At 36.6% G+C, this 24,780-nt stretch overlaps 1 protein-coding gene across 19 annotated transcripts in view; it reads right to left on the bottom strand.

Moving 5' to 3' along the window:
- The window catches only part of RBFOX2 (RNA binding fox-1 homolog 2), a 255,507-nt gene that overhangs the window by 14,295 nt on the left and 216,432 nt on the right, over positions 1-24,780 (bottom strand). For 5 of the 19 annotated variants that reach the window (XM_054574535.1, XM_054574540.1, XM_054574548.1 and 2 more), the window contains 7 exons: positions 22,750-22,803; positions 13,839-13,931; positions 10,975-11,035; positions 7,458-7,511; positions 7,245-7,337; positions 6,034-6,178; positions 2,261-2,300 (listed from right to left, as the gene is read on the bottom strand). In XM_054574535.1, coding sequence (XP_054430510.1) covers positions 2,261-2,300; positions 6,034-6,178; positions 7,245-7,337; positions 7,458-7,511; positions 10,975-11,035; positions 13,839-13,931; positions 22,750-22,803 — 540 coding nt within the window. Of the gene's footprint in view, positions 1-2,260; positions 2,301-3,736; positions 5,548-6,029; positions 6,179-7,244; positions 7,338-7,457; positions 7,512-10,974; positions 11,036-13,838; positions 13,932-22,749; positions 22,804-24,780 lie in introns of those variants that run through there. The other 14 variants (XM_054574537.1, XM_054574542.1, XM_054574538.1 and 11 more) reach the window with 7 other exon arrangements.

Here is a 24,780-nt window from a genome sequence, read left to right as displayed (position 1 = left end):
CAAAACAAAACCAGCAACTCAAACTCCTTCCTCTCATGTCATCTGTCAAGTTCAGTGCACGCTCTGTACTAGATAAACCCTCTACTCGTTCTATTTCTAACCTGCCCTTCTGAGAAGACAAGAGCTAAACATACCTCTACAGATTTCCAGGGATGGAAAAATGGACACAGAGAAACAGAACAAACTCAAGGGAAAACAGGGTCTCTCTTGTGTGTTTTTAGGACACATCCTTTGCTCCCTCACATATGAAAGAGGGAATATAAAGTTTTAAAAGATATAGTTATGTTACGTCTCACTCAATAGTTATCTCCTCATGCATTCTTATTTTTCATTAGTGGATATAGATATTTTTTCAGCCCCAGTGACCAATGTTTTTCTCCAAGTAATCGCTTTAAGATTGGAATTTTAAAAATGATAACAATGTTACTATTAATTCATTTAATCAACAAGGGGCCATGGATCAAAAAAAATATTTTGGTAAGATCACTGAATTACTGCTGCTTAGCTTGATACAGTAATCTACTAAGTAGATAAAAATTCAAGAGTATTTTCTCAACAAGTACAGAAAAATCATCTCTCTCAATGAAATCATATACTTTGTCTAAGGAAATGAGAACTGTCAACAAATATTTGGTTGGCTGACTTAACAAGGTATAAGTCGGCAAATCCTATAAGGTAGAAGTGGGCCATACTTAAAAAAAAGATCCCCAAGTCTGGAACATATTAAAAAGAAAAAAAACAACTTTAATAACATAAAGATGAGTTTCATGAGAATATGGATACTAATGTATATGGGAAAATGTACATGCTAAGATCATATGTCAATATGTATATTTAGAAAAGTGTAATTTGGTATAAAACTAGGATGTATTTCCCTAAAGTTTCACTGTGAGCACAGAAAAGAACATACCTTGAAAATCATGTGAGGAAAGATGTGAATTTTAATTAAATACTAAGGGAGGTAATGAAATATGGATTAGTTGGGTTTTATGCTTGGCTATACAAATAACCTATATAATCCAGGGGTCACTATCTCTCTAAGAAACATATCTATGAAGCGAGAGGGTTGGGACCAAATTATGCCTGAGGTTCCCGGCAGCATGGGTTAAATTAAAGGATATTCTGAAGGTCTACTCTGCACAGGACAGGTGTGTGCAGTCGCTTACCTCATAGGATCATTTTATCCTCTCTACTTGCAGCTGCACAGAGTCTCGGAGTGCACTCAGAGAGTGCACAAACATTTTTGACTGCCAGAGAATCTTGGGCAGATTGTAAAAAGCAGTTCAATAAAAAAAGTACCCTTATTGATTTTGAGAGGTAAGGGTGGAGAAAGCATTTCTAGAAAACTGTAACCTAGGCCCAAGGAATAATTTCATGGTGACAAGTTTATCTTACAAAACTTACAAACTTTAACTCTTTGTCATTAGATGACTTTGTCGACATTTTAAACATGTGACAAATCAATCACAGAACTTGAGCTATCGCTAGATGGTTTAAGTAATGGATTACATGTTAACATGGCTGGTAGAATCAACAAATCATGTATGACAGTCCCGTTTGTAAGAAAAGTTGAGGTTGATAACTGCACCACTCATTTCCCTCTAGATGGCTCATACGGAAAGAGACACGCTGGTTGTGAACCTTCAGATAAAGGCCTGAGGCAACTGAGTGTTTGGCTTCCTTTCATGACTGCCCACTCCTCACTGGCATCAGTTCCTTCTTTCACTCACGTGCTCGTGCTCTCTCAAAGCATGTGAAATAGGAAGACACAGTTCAGAAAGCTTACTGCCATCTTCATAAATCAAAGCTCTAATGATCTAAAGAGGGATGTGAAATGAGAAGAAAAGCAGAAAAGGGAAGAATTGTTTTGAGGCTAAGCTATCCTGTCATTTATGTATGCACATGATACGACAGTAGTAAAAGACTTTAAACCTGCTGATCACCTCGCAAATATATTAATGATCCATAGAACATCTGTGGGTATAGGGAAGGGAAAAGAATATGTCCAGTAGACTGACTCTAGCAATGATCAGGAAACCCAAAGGCTTAGTTTTTGCACCCAGGGGCAAGCGCAGTGGCAGAGAAGCATGCTTGCATTCTTAAATATATAAATATATATATATATATCCACAAGGAAAAAGAAAACAAAAATTAAATAAATTATATTTATAAGAAAAACCAAACCAAACCAAAGAAACAGAAAAAAAAAGGCTGGCTTGTCAGGGGGTGGGGTCGAGAAGGCCCCAGTGTGTGTACTTACATAGAGGTCAGCACCGTAAAATCCGTCCTGGTAAACCACACTGCAGAAAATCCACACAAAAACAAAAACAAAAAAACAAAAGAACAGAAACACATTCCGGTTATTGAGGACGGCAGCATGCACATGCGCTCTACACGGGCAGGTGATGTATGAATACACGCCCTGGGCTCGGGGCCACGGCCAGTCAGTGAGGAAACGGGAAAGTGCATGCATGCTACTCAGCTCCAGCACGAGCGAGGAGGGAAAGGAATGCAAACCTGGATTGAACCACCTGGATGTCGGGCAATTAAAGTAAGAAGAAACCAGTAAGGAGCATTCCCAGAGGGCCTAATGTACCTATCAGAAATCTGCTGGATTGGAAACATCAACTTGTCGTATTTGGAGTATTTTTAAAAATAAGCTTGCCCTAGGAGGAAGTTTCTCTTTAAAGAGTGTCAAAAGGTGTATGTATATGTGTGGGTGGGGGGCTGAATGGAACTCAAAGAATTCCATTAAGGAGGGACCTAGCAAAAGTGTATTTCGAAATTATGTTTATTGTTTTATTTTTCATAGTAGTATGTAAATTTTTTCTGATATCCATACATCACCTGCTTTTTACCCTGCACATTAGACATGCGATAAGATTTGGCTGATCACACAAGCATGCAAAGTATTATTATTCAGCATTTTAAGAACCAATGCAACACCTCAGAAAAACAAGTCAATCAATTCTGACCAAAGTAAACAGAGAAATGTAATTAAAAAAAAAAAAAACACAACCAAAAATACCCACAATGCATTGCTTTCACAAGCAGAGATAATGAGCTAATAAAGGTTAAGGTGATTGGTCCAAGGTCCAAGAATTGAAAGGTGCAGTGGGGATCCCAGATAGTAACAATATAATCCAGAGTGGGAAGGAGTAACTAGAAGATTTTAAGGGTTCTTTTCTGACCATAAGAATATTCATGGAATTCTGAAAAATACAATTGTTAACTGAAGTTCTGGGTATGACCTGTTCTATTTAAAAGAATGAAACTGAAAAGGTAGCTGGTTAGAAGTATAAGGGTTTATTTTCCTGTTTAGAAAATTAATTTGCATCAAAGTACATGACTTTTGTTTTAATCCTTAGCAACACTAGACTATTAAAATCAAAATACAGATTTCAAACCTTTTGAGGTATTTTGTGCATTTGTGCATATAGTTTCCCCAAAACTTTACTTTGGAACCATGAGACATAGGACAGTGATAGAGATAAAAGATTAGACTTTCTTCTTTATATTTATATTCTTTATATACACACACACACACATAATATATATAAATATTATAAAAACATTTTTATAATATATATTTATATATATTAAGATTTGGCTATTTTAAATTAGAAGATCTGTTTGTTGTTTATTCAAGTAAACAAACTGGAAAGTTTCACCACTACCTTCTCTGTTACAGTAAACAAGCTAACAGATGAAATCATCAAATCATATTTTTAATTTGAATATAAATTGCTTCTTTCTTGAAGGTAGCAGAAAAGTTTCTGAATTCTACTTCCAATGACATTTTGCTGTGTTTACAAGACAGCAGGGTCACATTCTGTATTGCCTCAAATATGCTGTGCCCTTGAATTACATAACAGGCAAATTAAACTCAACTGTGATGTTCATTTAGTTAAGTTCTATCCATTTTCAGAGCCTGCAGTTGCAGTCAAAGAATGGTATTAAAAAGTAATCTGCCTCTCAACTGCATTTTTGTAAAAAAGAGACTTGTTCATAATGAAAAGGCTGATAAAATGCGAAGCATTGATACTAAGTGGTGATTAGTTAACCTTCAACTACTTCAGTACGGGGATATAGGCAAAGATTAAAAAGAACATTTCTGCTATAGAGAAAAGTGGTGGCATTAAAAACACAAGAAAATTTTACACTAAGTTGCATCACTTACTGGGAATATTCACCTAAAGTCTAAAAGAATTCCAATATTCCCTGTATCAAATGCCACAAGAAGGCTAGAACACAATGATTAATGATGAAATTAGTTTACTCAGCCGAGAAGCAATTTTAGGCCATTCCCCATAAAATACTGGACTTATTCCTTGCCATCTTCCATGTAAACAGGTGGTTTAGTTAATAAAAAAGAAAACATGGGCAATTAGTTGTTCAATGTAATATGCAGAAACTGATGTGATTAGACATAAAGATAAAATATCTTTGAGCAAATATATACCTGACACAGACTCGGTAGTGAATGGGTTTTCAAGTTTGGCCACTATACTGAAATGACCTGCATATAATAGGAACGAATGTAACCACTTTATAAAGTAACTCAGAGATATTACAAAATAAAGAAGTCTCATGCTTCTGGTGAGCACTGTTTCTTTGCAAATATGACTATAAATTCTCTTGGACTGAAATGGAAGCGCTTCATGAACAATTTTCCTAACGTGTAGAACTTGAAAAAGGTTTGTTTTTATGTTTGACTTGACTATTTCTTGATGAAGCTACACTGTGTGTTTACTTTTTAAAAATGAGATGCTAGAGGTTGAAGGTCAAAGGTCAAATTGAGAGGAAGAAAAAGGATAAAATTAAAAGTAATGGCAGAAGATGGAGATGATGGAATGTATGGGATTTAAACATCTATACACTGCAAACAGAGGTTTATTTCTAAAGCGGTTCCCTTCCAGTGGCTTTTGGAGCCTGCCCACTTCAACATGCATACTTGCCTTATCTAATAAAAATGCTGTAATTCTGTGTCATGGAGGGCCCCTAATGGCATGTCCATTTGGTCTATGAATGAATGCTAAATTAGCACACCTGAAAGCCAATTTTGCTGTCAGAAAAGGACCTACAAAGGAGGCTCGCTCTTCTGCCACTATGATTATTCCTCCGTAAGAATATGGAAAAACAAAAAACAAAAAAACAACAAAAAACCTGTCACAGGCAGAGAAGAGATGAAGAACACAAATGTCACATTTTTGAGGAAGAAAAGTCCTTGACACAACTAGCTTATAAAAAGTCCACTATAAAAATACACATTTTAGGCTAACACTAAGAAACAAATGAAAACAAAACCTGCCATCTTCACTCCTTCTCCCCATTCAATAATAAAGGATTTATTTGTTGCTATGGAATCATTCCACTGCATGAGACACCCTCCACACAAAAATCAAAGGGTGAAGGATGCTCAGCTACGTTACTTGTTTTACCATCATTCAGAAGCCAACTGTTGTTTAATTCTTCCTACTGCTCCCTTTCTCCCTTGATTCAATTGGACTTGGTTCATCTTTGAATTAACCTCTTTTAATCCGTTTCCTACAAAGAAAGCAAATCCATTGTGGGTAACTAGCTCTGCTGCTCACCACCCAGGCAGTGAAACCCAAAAGGGAGGGCACATGTGAGAGCCTCAGCCCCGATCCGGGGTGGTGAGAAGGGGTGAACACAGCAGACGCAGCTTGTACTATAGTCTTGAGCTCCTATTTTGGCTCTCTGCAGCAGTGTTAATCCATATTCGTGCGATGCTGAGTGAACTCCATGCCAACACATTGCTAGTAAACACAAGACAGTTCTGGCTACTGTCTTAAGCCACTACCTTGAGGGCTTAAGGTGGCCAAAATGAAGATTTATATAATAAATTTGTATTTGTTATATTCTGATGATGGTATATTTTGTTCTTGCCACCTAATCCATTAATTTGCAAATATTCAAAGAATCTTTACTATGTGGCACAGCAACGTCCCCATTATAAGAGGGCCATGGTGTTTTCTTGTCCAGCTGCTTATTTTGGAATCCAGTACTTACCCTGGATAGGCGGGAATGGCTGTTGGAGGTACCGCTCGGACTGCACCATATACCGTCCGCCCCCTGCCCCTCAGGTGGGCTCCTCTGAAAGCGGCCGCCGTGGTGGCTGCAGTCGGGTAAGGAAAGCCAGGAACTAAAGGGAGACCCAAAATATGACGGAAATGTCAACCTGCATTCAACAGTAGGTGTATAATCACAACTTGCTTTGAACCTATTACTGGAAAGATTAGAAAGTATGTATACTGTATCTTTTCTGCAAAAGACTGGAAAGAGATCCCAGAGGCAAAAGCTAATGGTACCATGCCTCACTGCTCACAAATCTTGAGGGAGTTTCTCTGCTCCTTCCCAGGTCTGACATTACAATGCAAGCTGGTAAGAAGCAGGTCAAGAAGCGCTAGGAACTCCTCTCATAGTAAGGGATGACACTCGTAATTTCTGTGGGCAGTTTAAATGAACCAATATAAACTCTTTAACTGGACAATTATTAATCTTTTTTTCTAAGAGTTATTAGGTACATATCAAAATTATTCATCACAGAAATATTCTTTTGTGGTTTTACTAGGTGCCAAACTCTAAGGCACACAGTAGTCTTTAGACATTTCATCTCAATAGTCAACTTCAGTCTTTTATCTGATATGTTTTAATCCAGAAACAAAAGGGGAGAGGGAAACTACCTCTCTCCTGTGGCCTTGTATCCTGTAAAGAGGCAGACATTGTCTAAGGGTCTGTTTTAAGTGTGCTATCCTCTGGAAGCCATGCAGAGGCATTGATTCCAAGTCCACTGAACTCTGTTTAATTATATTTTTTTTCTGGGGCAAAATGGCTCAGGTTAACAGACCAGGGAATAATCAATAACTCTGAGGGCACTTTTGATACTCAACCAGAAGGCCCAAGCTGACTTAGAGAGAATGTAATACAGTCCACGAATACTCACTTCTTCTGTTTTCTTTATTATCAAGAACATACTAAAATCTTCTTCACAGGCCCTCATTCCCCTCTGCTTTTCCAACTATCTATGCTTTGTGGCAACCTTCATATATGGTCAGAAAGATTCTAGCACATGTTAAAAGCAGGACAGAGCACAGCATTCTCTCTCCTGAAAATGCCCCCTTTTCTGTTAGGTATCGTACTTGGGGGAAAAAAGACTTCTAGCACATCACTGCTTACTCATAACAGTCAAAACCCATGCCAGGCCAACATAGGCTACTTACTGATTAAAGGAATGTAAGTGTTGATACCCCCTCTCCCTGACAGGGGCACTGCTGCATCATTGCCTAGGGACACATCTGCTTGAAAGCTGGAGGCTGACCGCATTTAAAAAAAATTAAAAAATGCAAAAAGATTACAAAGGAATAGTAAATTGCAAAATAACAGATGTTGTTACAATTAAATAGCAGATGTGGAAAAATCAACTTAAATGCTACCTGCATATAACTCAGGCCCATAAACTGCTCCAACTACTGGGCTTAATTTCCAACCTGAAAAAAAAGAGAGGACAGTGAGCATTTAAGACCGACAGGAGGAATGCAGGGAAAAGGAGCGCTGTGCAAGTTGGTTTCAGACATCTCCGGGTTTATTTTTGTCCATTCCCAGCTTTCCTTTTCAATGCCAGTTGGGGTTCATAGGAGAGGGTGACAACACTCCCAGACCCCATTACCTTTAAGCAGGACTAGCACAGCAAAGGGATAATGAGGGCTTGGGGAGAAGGGAAAAAGGGAGGAGAGGAAAAAATTGGTAGGGACGGAAGAAAATGGAAAGAGAATGAGAAAAGGAAAAAAAAAAAATAAATCTTGAGGTTTGGTAGTGTCTCTCACAGAACTGCCTAATGACCTATGATTTGTTTAGGAAAAGGAAAAATGCAGAATACAGTACATGAGGGGGGACCCCAAAAAATCCCCTGGAGTTTATTTATAAAAAATTGTGTATTTATTCTTACATGTTTAAACTTCAGTCACCTTCCAAGTACTCTCCATTTGATGCAATATGCCTATTGAGACATTTTTTCCATTGTTCAAAACAGTTTTTGAACTTACTGATTTTGATGCCTTTTAATGCTTCTGCCATTTTTTTGGTTTCACCTCTTCCACACCTGCGAAACGTTTACCTTCGAAGACTTTTTTCATGGGGGAAACAAAAAAAAAGTCGCTTGGGGCAGGATGGGGCAGTGGGGGCATGGGGGTCATGCCGGGGTTTTTTTTTGGTCAAACACAGCTGAATACTCAACGTGGTGTGGGTAGGTGCGTTCCTAAATCACCCATCATGAAACAGGCAAACGCCTTGAAAGAGTCTTCCAAAAAAATTCACTGAAGCGGAACGCATCCTCTCAAAACACCAGCTGATGCACTGATACAAATGGGTCCCTAGCACAGTCACCTAGTGGGGGAAGCCTGTACTACAAGGGGCCTGGCCTCTAGAAGATAATTCTGGGTTTTTTTGGGGTCCCTCCTCATATGTCATTCTATACCACACTGTGATACGCTTTCTTATAAGCTCATCTTAACACTGTTGACTACTCTAGTTGTTTTATAAAGATATCCTTTGACTGAATTCAAATTTGACCTGGATCTTTGAACTCCATGTTCGATTATATCATGCTGATGGTATTCTGGGTAAACCTAAATCTCCTTTCATTGAGATTTCTTTGTAAACAAGAAGAAACATGCAATAATAAAATTCAGGCTACATTCCCAACTTCAATGCATGTCTTCTGAGATTTTAATTTGTAACGAACACATTTGAGTTAATCAGACCTTTTAGCTAAAGGATACTAGACTGCTATTGAACATTAGCTTAAACATTTATAAATTTTAATTATTTTGAAACATTAGGTTTGGTGTCAATAGTATTTCATCATTCCCTTTTTATACTTATAGGAATATGGCAAGCGTTAAAAAATGTACTACTGACTACTGTTAAAGATTAGAATTACAAATAAAAACTTTAATCAATACATATTTATTTAATTTTATATATAAACAAACATGCTCATTATGTTTCTGAAAGACTGGCTCTTTGGTTTACTTCTTTTATATCAGCTTAAGGGCTAAACATTGTGTCACTACTACTCTGTAAAATTATAAATGGAAAGAAGAAAAGGTCAATCATCGGATTTTAATGGCTACATTATTCAAGAGAAAACCCATTTGTTCTGAATTAATCCAATCCCAATTAATTATTTTAGGTGCTCACAGACATGCCTCTTCATTATTCCACATAAAAATCTGCATTCAAATCCTTCTGAAGTTCTAGGGGCCCAAATGTTCTGAAAGAGCAGACAAATCACGTGATTCCAACCATCATAAAATAAATGCTGAGAATTCACCAGAAGGGCACCTAGCACACTCTTGTCTTTAGCACTGCAGATGCAGATTTCTAAAATGTGGCTCCATTAGACTTAAAGACTGACTTAGAATAATATTCAAAAATTACCCTTTTCTTTCCTACCAATGGCACTATTACTTAAGCACTTCCTTTAAATACATAGAATGGATGCATGTTATAATAATGGCATACAACAGTATGCTGTCAATGATATGTTTAATATGTTTAGTTTTGTACAATTTACAATGTATTTTCACAGCTGTTTATGTCATTTTGACCTTCACGAAACCAAGACAGATATCCCCTCTGGGACAATGAGCACTGTATCCCTCCAGGCTTCGTTTCCTGAGTAATAGTAAGTAAAGACGGTTGGATTCTGATGACGTCGAAAGAGCCTTCTGATGCTAAAATTCTGTGACTGTCAATTTATAGAAATGAAAACAATTGGACAGGTTAGGCAACTGGCTCACTGTCCCACAGTAATATGAAGAGTCAAATCTGGAAGCAGAATCTCTGTCTTCTGAATTCTAGTGGCTCTTTCTGCCACAACATTCTCCCTGGACCTAAAGGGAATCTTATGTAATTTACCTCTCCCTCTTTCTTTTTTTGTTTTTATTAAAATTGCAGATACTTCCATTTTTGTGACAGCAATGAAGAGAAAACGAGGTAAAGTGGGAGGTGGTGGTATAACATGATGTACCACTGATAAAATAAGAATGTAAATTATGCTGATTTGTACTAACAAACTTCTATTTAAGACACTACCAGCACATACTGTCACTCTCAGTTAGAGTCAAACTTTCACAAAACACTAAAAAGGGAGAGATTCCCCCTTTTATTCTAGATAAATGTTGCAGAACTCTTAAGATATACAACAGGAAATGAATTGCTGAGACCAAAGTAGAGCTGGAGGCCTCAAGACCCAATCCATTCAATTTCCTTTTTCCCACAAGATGGTCCTATGGAACACAATTTGCAAAACCATGGTTGCACAGATTAAAATTATATCCCATCTCATTTTGAGAACACGAGTCTAGATTAAATTTGACAAATGATGTAAAATTCTGTTTCTGTTAGATAGAATAGTCACAGAAAATTTTCTTCTCAATAAAAAATATTTAAAACACTCACATGCAGTCATGGAATAGGAAACAGAAGATACACACACACCCACCCACCCACCCACCCCATGGCTGTTACCCTCTAGAAAAAAGGAGAGCAAGGGGTCAACAATTATTCCACTCATACTCAGGTGAATAGGAACTAGCAGTAAAAGTAAGAATTGATGGGCATCCAATGTATTACAAAAACCTATGGCAGCTCCAAGGGGGATCTAAATTGAGTTAGTAGGTAACCTCAAGTGACTCATTCACACTGTGTATCAGATGAATTTTACTGACACCACCACACGTTAACAACTAAAAGAATAAACTTAATTCTAAGAAAAAATATTATTTTTAAAAATAAAATACCCTTCTAGGTTAAGAGAGTATTTCCATGTAAATGAAATGAATTGTCATAAGACTAAAATCAAGAGAGGTTCTCTGATGTTAATGGAAAGCTCATATATTTACACAAAAATAAATGACATCATTCTGAAGGTGACTTGTAATCTCTTACCATTTGCATACGGTGTGACCATCTTCTTATTGGTCATTACACGTGCTGTAGCATTATTCACCTAAAAATAGAAAGGGGGGCGGAGGGGGGAAGTAGACCACATTAAGGAACATGAAGTTGCTCATCCAATTACATACTCAGTTTAAAATGTAAATTTGAGCACTAATTTAAATAATTAATATAGCAATATAAAGTATTAATATATAGTACTTTAATTAAAGTGTTTATTAAATGAGGCTAACAAGAGTAAAATGTAGTTTCTTACTCTCCAAATGTAAAACTAGAGACACTTTACCACCCAGTCCTTAAAGAAAAAATAAATTGGTGAATTCTTTGGAGATCTCTTAAACAGAGAAGTCTCTGTATTAAAGAAAACATGAGGAAACAGTAAATTAGAAACAACTCTGTTTTCACATGAACTCTAAGTTCATTAATAAAAACAAAGGCTGGCCACAAGGGTCAGCAAATAAATTTACAGGGAGATGAGAAAATAAATCTGTGGATTTCACCTATTCTAATGGTCAGCATTTTGGTATGTTTGTATAAGATTTTACTGTTTGAAGTTAGTCAACAGAAATAGGAACTTAGACTTCCAGGTTGACAGTCTTCAGAAACATTGTGAATCTTCTAGACTATGTAGTCTATCCATTTATAAATAAAATTTTTAGAAGGCCTTTAAATTGGGCACTTAAAAGAACTGTTTTATGGCACGCTCCACCCTCATTAGAGAGCGGCACAATTTAAAGCATCCTCAGTGTGAGGGGGAGAAGGCAACACAGAGGGTGCTGACGGAGAAGAGGCTGAAGGAACCGAGGTCGGGGCGCTGCCGCCCGGAGGCGGAACCAGCCTCGCAGCTCTGACCAGGAGGGCGAAGCCTCCCCACAGAATCGGACTGTACACTGTGTTGTCAGGTCACAAAACTGGCCAGTCGTGAAAAAAATATTATCAAACATACAAAATATAAATGTCTTACGTTGCCTCGGGGAATTTATATTATTTTAAATTTGTATAACAGCGATACCTTTTTGTTAGAGAAAGACCGATTTTTAGGTAGAATTGGAGCTAAAAATGTTTTAGTATGTCTTTTAGGATTTGTATAGTGGTAATATGCCTATGCAAGGAAAAGAGAGCTTGAAACTCCATTTACTCTAGTTTGACTCACCAAATACTATAAACATTTCACATTTAAAAAGAAAGAATGGGATACAACAATGATGAGACTGAAAGCATGCTGTTGAAAAACACACACACACAAATAAAAGGAAAAAACAATCACTTTTGGAAGGAAGGGAGAAGTGAAGAGCGAGGCTCTCACAGACAGGAATGAAAATGGGGCAGGAGCTTACAGAAGCTGCTAGAGCGAATGCACCCAAGCACTTAAAAGAAAAACGGCCAGACCCAATCAGAGACCACCAGTCAGCAAAAAGGGACCGACAGCTGCATATAAAAGAGAGAAAGGGCGGGAAACAAATAGGGGAAAGGACAGCAGCAGAACTTGGGTGAAGAGAACAAAAAGGCAGAGAGAAGAGAAAGTGGAGGGTGTCACGGGCAGGAAAGAGCCATCAAGAGCAAAGAAAGAACAGTCATAGCTCTAAATGGAGGTATGGGAAAGAGGAAAAGTAGGAAAGGAAGCAGGGGCAGGAAATGCATTAATAAAACCAGCCAAATTGGAGTTCAGGAACTCTGAGTAAGATGTGCAAGGGGTAAAATCATCATGACGTCAGTATCAAACAGCTCAGACAGCTACAAAACAACGCACATCCAAATCCCGGCGGCATCACTCAACAGCATTGACAATAAAAGGGGGAAAGGGGAAGGAAGAGGAATAAGGAGTCAAATCACATTTTGTCGTGTTAATGTGAGATGGCAGATGGACTTTTTCTTTTTTATTTAATTGTTTTGTAATTACATTTTATAAAGCTGCTTCTCTAGTGCTTTAGTTTCACTTACCGCCAACGGGCACCATCGCCAGCATTGTGTATAGTTACCATGGAAAGAGTGAGTCAAGTGAAGGGCCCTAAATGCTAAACCATTGGAAAGGGAGGGGGGGGAAAAAAGCAAAATATGCAGACATCTTACTCAAAACGGTGGCTTTTATATTTCATACTGTTCAAAACTGGGAGATGGGAAAGGAGCCAGTTAACCTTCACTGCCTCTTTAACAAGGGCTGGTGAGCACCAGGTGGCCAACTCAGTCACAATGATAGTACACTCACCAGGCAACCATCAAACCCTGTTTGAGGGTTTTACCCATGAACTGTTGAAATTCTTGACATTAAATATATCTGATGAGTTTTGGATCCCCGCCCCCCCCAACAACCTCTATGATCTTCTATTCCTTGCTTATCACACATACATGGAGGCGAACTGGCCTCCTGAGAGAGAAAGAGAGAGAGAGAGAGAGAGAGAGAGAGAGACAGAGAGAGAGAGGGCATTGGCTGGCCCCTTGATTTATTACAGGACACAACGTTATAAATTGGACAGTGATAGACATTTTTAAGGTCTGTTTTATTTTGGCCCGATCACAGAATTTTGGAGTCTCGCAAACTGAAGCAAAGGAAAAAAATCAAGAGAGCAGAAGGATGAGCACTTTGGAAGTAAAAAGTAAATGAAAAGCACACATACACACTCACAAAGGTAAACCAAGGCTTAAAACCCCCAAGCAACAAAAAAAGGTCAGGGAAGAGGGTAGAAGTGTTACTTTTATACATTTTAGTGCAGGAAGGTGAAGGACACAGAGACACAAAAACACGAACACGTGTGCACACACACAAACAAGACAGGGGTCCAAATGTGAAATAAGTGAGGCAATACACAAAAAAAGAAACAAAAATAACCAGAAATTGAATTATTGAAGACATGCACCTCGATTTTACGGCCCTCTACCACGGTGCCGTGTAATTTCTCCCTGGCCCTGTCTGCATCAGCACTATTCTCGAAAGTTACGAACCCGAATCCCTGCATGCAGCGGGAGAAGGGGGGGAAAACATGCACATCGTTATATTGAAATACTGATCTCTTGGTAAATAGAGAAAAAAATATCATAGTATGAAACTGACATCAGCAACAACTCAGCAATATGCTCCTGAAGTCACATTTTTGGACCATGCATATTTTGTAAAGGGAAATTAAATCCAATAAAATAATAAAGAACTGTAGTGGTAGTAATAATAATAATAATAATAATAATGTAATTAACAATAATAACAATAATAAAATAAAACATAAAGCATGTGAGGCCAGACCAAAATTAAGGTATAGAGTTACTCGGGCAAATTATTCAACCAAAAATGTGAGTTGTTTTTTTTAAATGCCCTACCTTTCTCTCTCAATTCATGCTATTAATACACGTGTCCCTTTATGCAATATTTTAAAAATATTTAATTAAATCGATGATTCCCTAGGAACTTCTACATGAAACCAGATATTTAAGTATAATCACTAACTATAGAATGGAGATTTTTTTAGGAGGTCTAATCATTTTAGCCCCGTTTTGCCTCTTGCTCATACCACCATTAATTCCTTTGGAAACAGGATAATTTAAGACACAATGTTGATATAATTCTGTAGGCACTGGGTATGGTAAAGAAAAGCACTCATGTTCATCAAAGCAAATGAAACTTCTTCAGTGCCAATTTTAAATGACCAGATTGGCACAGAGGGGTGGGCAAAAGTAGGTTTATGATTCTGAGTACACAGAACAGTTTATTTGTATTATTTATTAATTATTGTATTATTTTCCATATGAACAACTCTAAGCCTACCTTTGCCCACCCCTGTATGTTCAGCTGAATTTCAGACAACTGCTTATCCAAATTTGCCTAAGTTGTACATTTGTTGACACCTACATCTGCTACTAAACGTACGGGCAATTTCCACATGTAGAGAAAAAAGGAACAGTCAAAAAGGCAATGGAAATGAGATCTACATTAGTGACATCAGTTGCATACTATTCAACAGGAAAAGAACACCATAAAACAGCAATACAGTTGCTACTTTGAGTTAGTATTAACTTTTTTTGTGTATATTGTAGATACTGCTGGAAAAAAAAAATCCCATGTGGCTATAATTCATTAAGTGGACAAAGCAGGAGACCAGGGCGTTAACCTAATTTGCTGTTCATCTTATATTTGAAAAGACTGTATGGGTTATAATCCTACTGTTAATTTCAACATCAGCAGGATTTACTATATTCTTATACAACTATTTCATGAAGTATTATATCAGTTTCAATTTCATTTCAGGTACTTTGACCTTATCTTTCCACTCTGCAACTAAAATTTTCCCAAGCTATTTACATTTGCAGAGTGGTTCAGTCTTAAGATTTTGTGGGAAAGACCTCATTTTTCAATAGCTTTACTGTCCCTCTAGCATTCTTTGAACATTTCTTTGTAGGATAAGGATAATCTGGATTCCCTTATACTTACTCAAGCTCTGCTTTACAGCTTAATTCCAGGAGTACTCCTAAGTATACAAAATATGCTCTTAACTGCGATGGTAAACAGGGTGTACTGCTCAGTAAAACTTCCTGAAAGCAACTCCATCACTGTGAAGGACTCGATACTCGGCATTCTAAATGCTCACGGCTGGGTGGCGAACCACAGAGGATTCCAATGTCCACCGCCATGAATGCCCTAGAATGTGCAAAGCTGAAATTTTAAATGTATGTTGCTTGGGATAGAACATTATGGGTAACTTTAGTTAATATTTCCCTTAAAAAATGTAAATGTGTTGAAAATTTCAATGGGAACACATTTTGAAAATTAAATTTTGGTGTTAGCATGTTATAGCCATTTTGACAACTCAAGGTATACAAGGGCAAGTTACTAATTAATTACACCATTTGTTGTTTACTCTAGATCTGCTGAAGACAGGAAACCAGTTCTTAGATTCTGGAGTTAAACCTTTTAAGAGAGGTCACAGATAGCAATAAGTTTTTATATCACATTTCAGAAGTATTATTAGCTGTAATTCAACTGATTGTCATAGCCTCATACATTCTATGCCTTGGGTTAAATTACTTATAAATTAGTACTTGTATAACAGACTATATGCAAACTAAAGCTAGATTTTTAATTAGAGCATTACGACTATGTCTACATACATACATACATACATACATACATACATGTTGTCTTTTAAATACAACCATGGGGCAGAAAGGATAAATCTGTTGGTTTCACTTAGAAGGTAAAGAAACGGAGTCAAACTGAGGTTAAGTACTCAATCACCAACAAGGCTCAAAGCATCAACAAGGCCTTCTTCCACGTGGCTTCTTCCTACAGCTAATGGTGAGGAAATTAGAAATTCAGCTTGAAATCTACGTTCAGTATTCTATTTACTAAGCTACATTAGTCCCAAAGTCCTTACAATTTTCTTTCTCAAATCTAACTGCTGACTGTGTTCTATGACCTTCCTCTGCGGAGTGTGCCGGCAGGATGCCTGTGGCACGCTAGCTGCACATCCTGCACGGAGTCACAAACACTGGCCCCGTGGAGTCAGCAATGACCAAGTTTAACATTCAAGTCTGTTTGTGTAAGATTTTTGTCAATAATGACTTTAACATTCTAGAACAAAATTTCACTTTCAAACACTTTAAAATTGTTTTTAAAAGAAACGTGTTTATATGTTAAAGGAAATGCTAATCAAGACACCCAAGATAGGAAAATAAAGCCATCTCTATAGGCATCTTCACCTAGGGGAAGAGGAGGAAGGACTTGTTGATACTTTGGGAGACTTGAGGGGAAACAGAGGTAAGAGGATTTCTTTCTTTCCTTTGAAGATAAGTAGACCTTGTGGCAGGCAGAATAATGCCCCCCACCCATGTCCTAATCCCCGGAACCTGTGAATATGTTACCTTACATGGCAAAAGGGATTTTGCAGATGTGATTAAATTAATGATCTTGAGATAGGGAGATTATCCTGGATTATCCAGGTGAGCCCAATGTAATCACAAGGGTGCCTATCTGTGAAAGAGGGAAACAGGAGAGTCAGAATCGGAGTTCAGCGGCCTGAGAAAGTCTGGCCTGGCCACTACTGACTTACTGGGCTTGGAAAGGGACTAAGGCCGAGGAACAAGGGCTGCTACTAGAGCTGCAAGAGGCGAGAGAGGCAGTTATTGCTGTCAATTACTGGAAGGAGCGCAGCCCTCCGACACTCTGATTTTAGCCCGGTAAGACCCATTTTGGACTTTTGTCCTCCAGAATGGCATTAAGCCACCAAATATGTGGTAAGTTGTTCGGAAGCAACAGGAAATTATTATGTATCTCAGAGAATTAAAGTCTGATTAGGAAAGTGAGAAGCATAACCAGCATTTTAAATGTATTGGTCTTGAAATACTTTTCTCTCATGTTGAAACTTCAAACAGGCAATTTTCCAACAACCCAACTTAATGCTTGCTTATCTATCACATTCACAATTTGGTTTCAAGAATATTAACTCAAATAAAGCCTGAAAACTCATTTTAATGTACAATGTTCTTCAATAAACTTTAACATTTTTGAAAACGTACCAGGAACTGAGTTAAGGATATTCACAGATTACCCAGGCTTAAAAAGTTACTAATAGGAAAATATGCTTACATAAAATTATGTTTTAATGTCCCTTCATTCTTGGAAATTTAATTCATATTACGCTTGGCCATTAAGATCTCTTGCTTTAAAAACAATTAATGAAATTATGTCTAATCCCAATACATTTTCCTTAGAAGAGCTTCAAAATGAGCATTCAGTGTATCAAACAAGGAAACATAATAACAGTCTGAATAGCTTCAAAGTCAAACTAAGATTTAATCTCAGGCTCTTAACAAGGGTATAAATGTATCATGTACAGAAGATAAAAAAACAGATAAAAAGCGAACTTTATTTTTAATTAAAAAAATAATGTTATCAGTATGTCTCTGTCAACACCAGAACTATCAGACAGAAATATAACACAATCCACATACGTCATTTAAAATTTTCCCCTGGCCACATTAAAAAAGTAAAACTAGGTGAAATTAATTTTAATAATGTATTTTACTTAACCCAATATATACAACATATTGTCATTTCAAACTAGCATCTGTATAAAACTATTATCAGTGAGATGTTTAACATTCTTTTTTGAATAGGTGTGTATTTTTCACCTAAAAGCACATCTCAATTTAGACTCACCGCATTTCAAGGGCTCAATATGGCCACTGTACTGGACAATGCAGGTTTACATGCTTTATACTCTCACCTAAGGTTCTCAGTCCCCAAAGTCCTTCTATGGTAACAATGCAAACACACTGGCGTGACATCAGCTATCTTAGCTGTCTTTTGGAAATCAAGGGATGGTGTGTTTTTTGGTTGTGGTTAAAGCTTCTTGTCAGTGACAAAAATTTTATCACCTGCCTTGTCACCATCAAGGGCATATAGGAGCCGAATAACTGTCACCTTTTTAGTCTGGCCTCAGGCTGCAATAAATAACAAGCAATAGGATGAGCATTGTAAAACTATTTTTTAATTTGTATAATCTTTGAATTTTTCCATCTCAGAAGAATGAGAAAGAAAATTTACCATGTAACTTTTTAGGGAGAAATCAAAAGCAGACGGTTCTCCTGGGTATGGCCAGAACACAGAAATTAAAAAATAAATAAAAGAAAAATAAAACTAAAACCCATAAAATGGTAACAAAAGAAAATAAACTAAGCCCTTTGGAAAATACATGCACTGCTAATTCAGTTTTAAGTATAATGCAAAACATTTCACCTCAGCATACCTAACAGATTTTACTGAAAATCACAAAAGTCGACTTAGTGCAATTTCGAAGACAGTCTTTTGATCACATTTTGAAAGAAATAATTTTTCTTTTCATGAAACTGAGAGCCAGGGAAGTGGGCAAGAAATTGGAGCACATTCCTTGCATCTGAGGAATGGGAATTGAGGTTGTGTCTTCTCTAACTGTAGCCTAAACTCAAGCCCAGACCGAACCCACATCCCCATCATTCCCGAAATCCACCCGACAGAGTAAGAACATAGCAACTAAAATTTACTAGAAATCTCAATAATTGTTGCTGTGCTCTATTTGTAGTCTTTTAGTCAACTTAATAATTGGCACTGTCTGAAGAAGTAAATAGCTTCTACACATTCAGTATTTATAATACATATATGTCCTTTCAAGTGACAATACCAGAAGTACGTTGAAAAAACTTTATGGAAAATATAAATGTTAGAATATGCATATTTTTTCATTCAATTAGCCTGATGATTACTGCAAATTGTTATGGGGCTGGGTGATGATGAACAGGATGGTGGAAAATCTGAATTTCAACAATGGAATAAACTTTGAGAAGGGACAACTTCTCAGGCACTGAAAGTGTCTAGCAGAGAATGCAAGGTCAAGAGTACTGAGTTGAACTCTTATTCAAAGTTCTGTTTAAGATTCTATGTGAGAAAAAAGACTGGAAGAAAATACATGAGAATATTAGTGAATATTCTCTTTAGTGAGCTATGTATGCTTTTTTCATTCCATTTCATTAAATATCATGTTTTCCTTTTATAATCATTTTTTAAAAGGGCACTTTTTAAAAGTTATTACTCAAAGAAATCTATATAAAAGAGTGACAATATAATTTACTGTCCAAATGTGCATTTTACAGGGGAAAATGGGCATCATTAATAATTGTGCTAAGACAATAGGTATAAACTGGGACTATCCTAGATAAACCAGGACATATGGCCACTCTACCTATATCTTGTTTATATTCATACTCTGTCATGACTGGTGAAATTTGGAGAATCAATAAAGCTACACATGTCCGTATAATCCTTTACTAGAATTGTGGTTTGAGTACAATTAGTTAATTTTTTAGCAGGGGTACCATTTTTCATCCTATATCCTAACTGAACATTTTCAAAAGGACAGTCTATCTTTGTTTCAGTTAATCACAGAAAATTAAATACAGCTGACTTCATGTTTATACAAAGGAGTAGGGAATAAAAAGATTCTTTAAAAATGACACAAAATAATTTAAATATATAATGAGCATGTGTATGCATGTAAATGATATATACTCATTCCATAATCCAGGTAAACCAAATCCAGAATATGAAGGTCAAAGAAGAAAAAAGGAAAATAGCAACAAAGAAACAATTACTTCCTGAAGCACAGAAACTGTACTCTGCAGGCAAGCTGTAAAGGTAGGAGACTTGCAGGCAGGGAGGGGCATGGCAGTGGAACAATGTCCACTTACGGTTTTAAGTGGGCATATTCTAAACCCCTGGGCTGACAGTCTCATTATAAAAAATAAGACATAGTAAAGTGTTGTTTTTTGTTTTGTAGCCATTTGGTTAAATACTGCATTACATGTAAGTACTACTTATCTCAGAATTAATTTGTGACTAGTTTTTCCATTACTGCTTCCAAAAAAAAATTCAATAAAGCTAATTTCTGTACAGAAAAGCACTCTTAAAAGACTGAACAACTCTTAACTAAACAATAGGACCACATATGTTTTCTTTTCTCGGGTTCTTTTCAAGATATGTTGTAATTTTATAGTCAACCCCAAACATATTAGAAACTAAAGTTAATTTACAAAAAGAAAAGTACTGGTTAATTTTATCTTAGGTGGATTCCAGAAGAAGTATCGAGGTTTGACTCCAAAATAAATCTCTGTTAACAAGCCTCAAAACAATTCCAGAGGAACCCTCTCCAGCAAAGAACTTTCAGTAATAGCAGTTACGAAGTACAAGGATGAAGACAGGTTTTGTATCAGTCCTTGAAGGCAGACTGAAGACAATCACGAATTCTGTGCTTTGTTTTAAAACATCTACCAATTAGTAATAGACCGTCTACCCTGAAGTGGCCCAAAGAAACAGGGGATTGAGGACATAGCACCTAACTGAGGGTATGCAGCGTGTGCTTTTAGGTTCCCCAAACAGAAAGGAAGGCTTGTGTCATTTAAAAACTGAAGTTACAAGGGAGAAGCAGTTGAATCCAGTAAATTTAAAAATCCTTGAAGTCAATGAAAGAACCCTCAAGAAAGATCAATTTCCTTTGCTTCAAATAATTCAATCAAATTATTTTCCTGGTAAGGAGCAAGTCCTCAATGCCTGATGAAATTATATTGGGTTTTTTGGTTGTCAGAGTCTCATTAAGGATATTTTAAGTGCATACACTCAAAAACCAAAAAACATTTAAACTGTTCCTTTAGACAAACAATGTAGTCAATAATCTTCACACATTCATTTTACATTCATGTGCTTCTCATCTCTAAACCAGTCATTTTTCTCACCTTCTATCCAAAAAAATCACAAAAATAAAAGCAAACTACATGACAAAAAAAAACAGAAATCCATTGTGAAGAAATTACAAGCATAAATAGTTTTATTGGTTACAGTCTGAACTGATTTCACTTTAAAAATACTTACCAAGTTAAGTGCTGGAGAAAGTTCTGTATAGGCATAGTAATCGTTTTTTGTTTTAACTGAAAACTGGAAGCTTAGAGTATCATTACCTCTTTAATATTAAAGAATAATTATTATGGTCAGAATTAAACACTTTTAGTGTTAATGTATTCTATAAAGGAAGGGAATAATGATCAGGAGCATTAAAATAGTACATACATTTGTAATAGTTCAGATGGGGATAGCCAGTATCTATGACTCTGTAGATACGCATTATTAATTACCAAAGATTGGTGAATTTAGAATAAGAAATTGGAGAGAAATAAACACTAAGTTAAATAAAGCAAGTAAATGAGATTTAATCATAGCCAAGGGCTATCTTCAAAGTTCAGGAGCTAACCAAATAAAAATTGGTCTTACCTAAAAAAGCAAGCAGAATTGAACATATCAAGGTAAATATTTATAAGCTTGGCCACAGCTGACTGTGTCTGTGGGATGTGTTTAATTTGTTGAGAAGGAAGAAAACTTTCAAATAAAACTTTCCAAAATTCATTTCATCAAATCTTTTCTTATAATGCCATTGTAAGACTTTACCATTCACTCATTCCTAAAACACCAGTGTTTATAAAAATTCTAAATCATACAGATTGGGAACTTAATAGTAAAATATTAAGGAAAAATACATTTTAATTAAAAATTTCAGTTCTTATACAGAACACATTCAGAAGAGAATACACATATCAAACTGTACACTGTTGCTTCTTTCATTTTTATGCAAAAAAAAAAAAAAAAGAAGACCAACCATTGTATTTGTGATTGAAGTGACTACATTCTGCAGCTTGCCTCTCTGCGATTAACTTGAGGAAGGAAGTAAGTTCATAGTGGGGTCCTGAGTCACTATATTCCCTGTATTTAAACCTTGTTCAAATTCATTCAAAAGAGAGCAGGTCAACTGAGTAACAGATATTAAATTTGTTTTAAGTATGTCATTTCAAAGTTTGACTTTTTAAAACAAGCTGAATTGTTCTGAGATGTCAGAATAGAATTCTCATAGAATTTCACTTTCTCCAGTCTTCCCTCTTTTCCTTTCATGTAAGCAGCTCAGGGCAAACCTAAGTCTGATGAAGGGCCAGTGTCTCCTGTGCCCCATCTCCCGGTCTCCCTGGCCGCAGCGCTCTCCCTTCAAGCCTCTCTTGCTTCTTCCCCAGCACTCTCCCAATTTAAGCATTAAGATAAAGTTTGGCCCTGTGGCAGCTTATTTTTAGAGACACTCTAATCCAATCTAGATAGCTGGGAATACTTCTTGAAGGCTTGAAAACCAGCTTAAATTTTCTGATTACTTACTATTTAAAATAAAACAAAATTAATAAGAAACCAAGCAGACTTAATACTGAAATGGGGCTTACCTTAGAACCACGTTCATTAAAGATTATTTCTACATCTAGGATTTTGCCAAACTGCTGCAGAGACAAAAATAAAACATTGGTTTATGGTCAGCCTTTTATCCACATACTTCACTTTCTTCTGAGAAAGAAAAAGGGGTTCCCTCTCCCATTTATAAACTACCTTTTTAATGCCATGTTTCTATTTTTTGGTAAATCCCAATACCAGTTTCTGAGTTTGCCTTATCACTGAGCTGGTAACTTCTCCCTTTCCAATCTTTTTTCAACTCACTCACTCGTGTGTTACCCGCCTGTGTACGGTAGAAGCTGTTTGCAGAACATACTCAGACAGCCACCCTATTGCATGTATCTTCACAAAGGCAAGAACTATGGATTTTCCCCACTATGTCTGTAATTTTTTAAATGTGTTAGTTTTAAGAAGGAAATCTTAGGTAGGAAGATTTAAAGGCTGTTTTGCTTCCCCCTTTTTCCTTTAAGAACGTAAATCATGTTCGTTGTAAAATTAGAAAATACAGATAAATAAAAAGGAAAGGGGAAGCAGAAAATGAGTACAACCTGCAATCCCACCCCCTCGGTTCTGGTACGCAGCCTTCCAGGCCTTTCCTTAGGCATGTATTGTTAAGAAAGTATTTCCACATATTACTCTAATTTTTTTAACTTAATATACTATGAGCAATTTTCCAAGTCAGTAAACATGTTTCTATTATTTCTATAGGTTACATGCTAGTTTCCATTATACTTAAACATTCATTGACATTATGTATGGTCCCATTTATTTGCCACTTTAATTTTCCTGTAGTGAACATCATCAAGAATATCTTAAATTGTAACTTTATTTTGTAGTTAGTTAATATTTTCACATTTGGAAAAATCAAACAAAACTAAAACCACAAAGCCTAAATAACTTCATTGTTGGGTAGCTAGTAGCTGGTAGGAGGGGTATACAGAAAACAGTACTTATTTGGAGAAGATGCGTATACAGTGACAAAACTGTCTTAATCAATACTTGGATAAACTGCACTGAAGGGATATGCAGTAAATCTCCAGATAGCTTCTTAGCTCACACATCTCCCTGAGTACTGTACTCATATACACTGTATCAAATTATCTATTTCACTTGGATTTCAAACCAGACTTTGGGAAATATGCAGAAACTAAAAAAATGAAAAGAGCAAAACAGAAATTGTGCTTTCTCTCTGGGCTGAAACATTACTGTTTTTATTAAAAACATGTAGTAAGCCCTGGCTGGTGTGGCTCAGTGGACTGAGCACCGGCCTGTGAACCAAAGGGTCGCCAGTTGATTCCCAGTCAGGGCACAGGCCTGGGTTGCAGACCATGTCCCCAGTAGGGGGCGTGTGAGAGCAACCACACATTGATGTTTCCCTCTCTACCGCCTTCTCCTCTATCTAAAAATAAATAAAAATAAAATCTTTTACAAAATAAAAATAAAAACACCCATTAAGAGCCCAAGTTTTCTAGAGTAAGGCTTCTGGGCTTGCTTCCTGTTTCATCATTTAATGGAAAATTATAAAAATCAAGGAAAGAGGAAAATGTCTTATTTTAGGGAGAAGGGCATTTTATTTTTTCCCTGTATGTATCCTATAAAATTATGATTTATATGGTGTTTTAGAGTTTGTTTTCTTTTACGTTCTCTAATGCATCCTTCTAGAGTAAGGACTGCTTTCCTTTTAAGGTTAAAAAAAATTGAGGCTGAAAGAAGCTATTCAACATTTACAGAGTTAATAAAATGGAGCACAAAATCCCTGCTCTTTACGAATGCAACTGTCCTTCTAAGTAACAGGTACTAACTATGTGGAAGAAGACAGAGCCACCAAGTACCCCTTGCAAGGAAATTTAATTTTCTTGCACTTAGTGCCTTATGGGAAGAGTATAATACATTTCAAGAAATCACTGGTAAACAGCCTAGGCAGATTTTCAATGGAAAACACACTTCTGACCTAAGAATGCTCTCCATTTTCACAGAGCTCCAGAGATTCAGATTCTGTATTATCTCTGATAACTCAGTAGAGAACC

This window comes from Pteronotus mesoamericanus, unplaced genomic scaffold (assembly GCF_021234165.1).
Source record: "Pteronotus mesoamericanus isolate MK-2021 breed Mesoamerican mustached bat unplaced genomic scaffold, CSHL_Meso_final contig_263, whole genome shotgun sequence".
Lineage (NCBI taxonomy): Eukaryota > Metazoa > Chordata > Mammalia > Chiroptera > Mormoopidae > Pteronotus > Pteronotus mesoamericanus.
Note: the sequence above shows the minus strand (reverse complement) of the source record. Positions and strands in the feature narration are given on the sequence as shown.